The sequence below is a fragment of the Branchiostoma floridae genome, chromosome 8 (genome assembly GCF_000003815.2).
Source record: "Branchiostoma floridae strain S238N-H82 chromosome 8, Bfl_VNyyK, whole genome shotgun sequence".
In the NCBI taxonomy this organism is placed as follows: Eukaryota; Metazoa; Chordata; class Leptocardii; order Amphioxiformes; family Branchiostomatidae; genus Branchiostoma; species Branchiostoma floridae.
Window position 1 is genome coordinate 9,166,722 of NC_049986.1, and position 5,709 is coordinate 9,172,430.

General features: G+C 40.2%; 1 protein-coding gene across 6 annotated transcripts in view; it reads right to left on the reverse strand.

Moving 5' to 3' along the window:
• LOC118421659 (ubiquitin carboxyl-terminal hydrolase 20-like) overlaps nucleotides 1–5,709 on the reverse strand; it is a 40,558-nt gene that overhangs the window by 4,597 nt on the left and 30,252 nt on the right. For all 6 annotated transcript variants that reach the window (XM_035829098.1, XM_035829099.1, XM_035829096.1 and 3 more), the window contains 5 exons: nucleotides 2,626–2,740; nucleotides 1,784–1,976; nucleotides 1,277–1,340; nucleotides 838–943; nucleotides 475–556 (listed from right to left, as the gene is read on the reverse strand). In XM_035829098.1, the coding sequence (XP_035684991.1) occupies nucleotides 475–556; nucleotides 838–943; nucleotides 1,277–1,340; nucleotides 1,784–1,976; nucleotides 2,626–2,740 (560 nt within the window). The remainder of the gene's footprint in view (nucleotides 1–474; nucleotides 557–837; nucleotides 944–1,276; nucleotides 1,341–1,783; nucleotides 1,977–2,625; nucleotides 2,741–5,709) is intronic.

Genomic DNA, 5,709 nt, shown 5'->3' on the forward strand with positions numbered 1-5,709 from the left:
CATCGGTAGCTAGCGAAAAGCGAAGTTACATTACAGGGGTATGTACCAAAATGCGGTGTTTTGTCATAGAAAAAAATAATATCAGAGGCAATACAAATGATGACGTCATCAATTTGGCCCAAAAAAAATCAGATTTAGAATTCTTTCATGCCCATCTATCAACATTCGTTCGGCTCTATTCTTTCTTAATTCATTAATAAGAAAACAGTGGAAGGTCAAAATGCCAATTTAGCCAAACGAGATACCTTAAAAATAGATTTAATAGACTGGTCCCACCTCTGTCAAAGTGTAAAAGTGCAGAATAAAAACATAAAAATGCTACTACTTGAAGCACATGCAGCCACTCTCTCATCGGTCAAACCACTAATTGTCATGCTGTCATTGGTTGGGCTGTGAAATGTGATGGCCAATCAGGATAGGTTTATTGCTCTGAGTCTGAACTATGTAATATAACACAAAACTAGTAGTACATACTTGTCCAGCAGATATTCCCAGACTGGTTCAGGTACTGTGGTGACCAGGTCTTCTAGGAATGAGGATTTGTGAGGTGGAATACCTGAAAACAAAAAACAAACTCGTCAAGGCTCCCACCCTAATCAAAAACTAAATTTCACAAGGCAAAGTGCTAGTATTGAAGCAAATTACAAATCATTAGTTTAAAGGTTTGGCAATGTCTTCCAGTAGTCTCAAAGCAGACCTTTGGTAAAAAATTGTGTTTTTCTACCAGTCTGTTTTATAGAACAGAAAGTTTCAATTTTTCACCCAACATCTGCTTGGAGATTACTAGTTTAATGGAAGATTCCATTGAAGAGGGGTGTACAGGGTTGTATTTTGTACCTCCATGTCTGCACAGGAAGTCATTGTTGCTGATTGGTCCAGGTTCTGCAAACATGGTGAACTTGTGGAGCCACTGACGCGAGATGTAGAACTTCATCAGACCAGGCTGTGGAGACAACAGAAAGGAAATCATATCAGAAGTTGAAAAATCCTTCCCATATCTTTTAGTGTATAGGGCAGAGCCTATCTCTGTTTCTATGGCCCTTAGGCCACATGCTCCACTACAGCAAGGGCTAGTCCATTGGTAGTGGACAGGAGTGTTTTCAACTACCATACACTTTTCAAAAGTATTAAGTGCTACGTAGAGTATAAAGTACTAAGCAGAGAAAGTCTTTTTAAGTCTTTGGTATGTCCAACTCAGGATCAAATCCATGATCAGCATAGACTATTCCCAGTAACAGCTGTCTCTAGTAACAAAAAATTTTCTCTAAAATCTTACCTCTTTTGTGCTGACCAAGTTGGCAACCTTGTGTCTCTCCCGTTCCATCTCTTCATTACGTTTTCTGTGGAAGAAAAGAATCATTAAGTTCTTGATGTCTTTTGCAATTACTTTGAGAAAAGCTAAAAAAAAATATGGTAAGCAAAAAATTAATATCCCCTCGAAATATGTAGTTTCTGTGAGTTTCTTCATTATTGTCAATTTCACGCTAATTCTGTCTCTGCAAGCCTGTGAGACCAACTTTGGATCTGGAAGAGCCAGCCTTTCCAACCTTCCAGTCCCAGATTATACCACCATCTGCATCACATCATGTCATTCTACAATATTCAAATAACTATGGACACACAACATGACAAACAAACAAACACACAGACCTAAAACAATACCTTTCTTTTTATGGAGGTAACAGCTTTTAGAAACTTTCAAATTACTTTTAAACTAAGCCTAATAGTATAACATGGCTCCTTCCTTGAGGCATCGCCAAAAAGTGTTTGTCATCTACTGTACCTGTAAAAGAGCACATAGGCCTCTGCGTTGGTGACGGCAGACTCCATGACTTCGGTCACGTACATGTCGTCAAACTCATACCACTGCCCGTTCAGATGGTTCATGCAGTACGCCGTGTAGTGTCCGCCGTTCGCCGTCCCGTGGTGACAGATCACCGCCACCAGGTCATAGGTCGTCACTTGCGACTGGCTCTCTGAAACATGGATAAAGAACATTGCTAGTTGCAGAAAAAGATGAGATACTCAATATCTAGACTGGTGAATGACATGAGTGGCAAACATTAGAATAGAGATCCTATAATAAAAAAGCTATATCATGCTATTTGCACATGTCATGTCCTTGGTGCTGAACTGACATTGATCAAGACTACTAAGTACTATAGATGATCAAGACTACTAAGTACTATAGATGATCAAGACTACTAAGTACTATAGATGATCAAGACTACTAAGTACTATAGATGATCAAGACTACTAAGTACTATAGATGCCCATAAGTACATGGTGATTTTAATTTTGCGCAGAGGAGAGCTCTAACAAGTTTCAAGTTCACAAAAGTATTATAGCTAGTGGAATCACATGCAGTTGGTTTTAAGTTTGTGGTGAAATGGTCACAGTGAAAACAGTGAACATGAAACGACAGCGAAAATTTCAAGAATTCTGCGAAGAAGTGAATGGCTGGCTGCAACTAGAACAGAACGGACAGCAAACAGTCTGGACATCTATGATGCTACTCCCTATTGGGAATCATTTTCACCATTTTTATACATTTAGAATCCATGACAGGATTTGAATTGGGCAACTGGGTATTTCAAACCCTGTATTACAAAATATGTGACCCACCTTTAGCCATGAAGGGCCTGAGGTCCAACCCTTCCAGTGGGAAGGACACGTAGTTGTTGATCTTAGTGGAGTACATCACTTCATGGCGGAACCTCTTCAGATGGATACACAGGATCTACGGGAAAGTAAAGAAAAAGGTAAAACAGTCATTAAGATTGCAGTCTTCTGTGACTTAATACAGTGAAACTTGTATGAGAGACCACTTCCGTAAAAGGACCATCGACATATAATGACCACTTATGGCCATTTCTGATTTTTTTCCCCCATAGACACAAGTATCAAGCAACGTGGCAGCTTGTTTTCGGTAACCGCAACCACCCCGAAACCAGTCCGTACGCGACCCAAATGTTGCTGAAGACAACCGCGTCATTGTCAAGTGTGTAGCGGCATCGATTTTTAATGATATTCAGCGTGAAATCCTTGTAAAAACGGCTTGTGTTTTAGCGACCAAAACATGCGAGGCGAGTAGCGGCATCAATTTTTCATCATAACTCATGAGAAATATAACCAAAATTGGCTGTACAGCCAACACTAACCCTGTTTGGCACCCTGGGATCACTAATGCCCAATCTAGAGAAATTGAGAATGTATGAGAAGAGCTTGCTATATAATTCTCTCTCTTATTTTGTTGGCTACAGCATGGCTTTGTATCACTTCCATCTCTGAGCATCAAACAACACAAACTTGTTGAACACAATTTTCTCAAAATGGCTGCCTGGGTGAATCTCTATGAGTTTATGAGGAGCAGTTTGACACCCGAGGCTTTACCTATTATAATATAAAAGGACGAATGAAGCTAACCAGGGTTTTAGCCAGCACCCGTCCTTTGACGGAATTTTGCAGTTGGGGAGGGAAAAAAAAATTGCCCATTCAGTCCTCAAAAATTGGTATATGAACTAAGATATAATAAAACTGTCTCCCTTGTGTAGTTTAACGCCAGAACAGCTTTTGCAGTTAGCCTCCATAGCAGGCTCTCTATGGACTTTTTTGGCACTTTTGCTGGCCATTTGTTTTTATACTGGGTCGCTGATTGCTGGCCTCTCTCATAGCCGTCCATTTTAGAGCCTGCATTTGGGCGGAGGTACAAAGTCATCTGTAATCGGAATATCCCGGGTGTCGCCTATTCACCAGACGTTAGGTATAATTCACAGCTCTTTGAGAGGCAGTTGACATGTCGGCTGCAAGCATTTTACAGCTCGGGCGACACGCGCCTCCCTGACGCCATCTCGTCATTTGCATAGAGCATGCTTGTTTACCAGCACGCAGGCAGGGAATTCGCACCTCCTTGTTAATCGCCCTAATCGTTTTATAATATGACTTTGTACCGCCGAAAAAATGCAGGCTCTAAAATGGACGGCTATGAGAGAGGCCAGCAATCAGCGACCCAGTATAAAAAGAAATGGCCAGCAAAAGTGCCAAAAAAGTCCATAGAGAGCCTGCTATGGAGGCTAGTTTGCAGTCTAAATTTACACCTCAAAATGCAGGAAAAACCATTTCAGAGGGTCTAGATTTCAAAAATTTTGGGAGCATGCCCCCGGAACCCCTTTCGAATGTTGTGCCGTCATTCCAGGTCTTGCACATTGGGCGCTCGATAGGATTCAAAATCAAGGGGACGGAAAATGATTTCAGGCTGGCTACAACTCTGCAGCTAACTACATCAATACTCTCACCTCTCAAATAGAAGTACCCCCTGGAATAAAAGTACCCCCCGGACAAATCTTCAAAATCTAATAAAAGTACCCCCTGGAATAAAAGTATCCCCCGGAAAAATACCAAATTTGACATGTAAACTGGGTCTGCCTGCTCGTTTGCACTCGTTTGTGGTGTTTAGGCATACCGATGTAAACTGTGTCCATGCTACTTCTGTCCAAGAGAAGATGATAACTAGGTAGGTTCTCTTTATTTATTTATGCCTGAGTACCGTATCAGTTAATTGTATATATAATGAACAGAATAACCATAGTTATCTTGTTCGATATATTATCTTTTTTTTTCCATTTTGTAATAAAAGGTAATACATAAGATTGATTTATAGTATTCGTAATTTTGTGAAAATTTACATGATACTTGTACATACATTTTCTACTTGGAACTTGAAGCAAGTGATCATGGAAAATTTTTGTAATACTTCAAAAAGAATGGCTACATCACACTGCCATAATCTTAGAATGTTTATCATATTTGGACTTTTGAAAAATGTCATATATATATATATATATATATAGAGAGAGAGAGAGAGAGAGAATAATACATTTGACCTGTACATATGTAATCTATTCACAATGTGCTGTGAGCTACACGTAGTTATTACATCCCATGGTCCAAAATACACGATGGAAGAAGAAGTGCACTGACCAAGTGAAGCTTTTAATGTGTAAAGGCTAGCTACAAATATCAGCACCTATTCCTCTCTGCATCTCTTGTTATCAATTCTACAAATTTAGTGAGAGAAAGAAGTCAAAGAACACAGAAAATATTTAACATTTTACACCTCCCCCTACATTCATATCGTATTGCTGATTCCTCTGCAGGCATTACCGCAAGATAAAAAAAAAGCACGTTCCTTTGAGCCCTTTGTAAATTTTGACTCCAGCTTTGAAACTGATACTAGCGAGCGCAATTGCCCCCTATATGCCGCGCGGAAAATGACTCCCACGCGTTACGGGCCGCGATCGGCCAACTAAAAAAATTCTAGAAAAACAAATTTAATACTCACAATCACCAAATTACTTGTGCTTTTCAATCAATATCTTATCTCTATGTGTACTAAATTTCTTTTAAAAACAAGTTACCGATGTTTAGTTAGAGCGTGATTAACGGGCAGGGCCACCCGGCTGGCGAGCTACGCCCGCGGCGGGCACCATTTCCGCCGAACGCAAAAATGCGTTCCACACTTTGACCCCGTTTCCGCCGGATATACCGAGGATTATGGTCCATAGAAACTTCATGAATGCATTATAGAGACTGTGGGGAGTATTCTGGTGTGTGCCGCAAATTTCTACGTCCAAGGTAAGTCTATTTATGACTATTTTAAAACTTTGACCACGATTTTTCCCCCGATAGAATTAAATTATCTATTTGCGG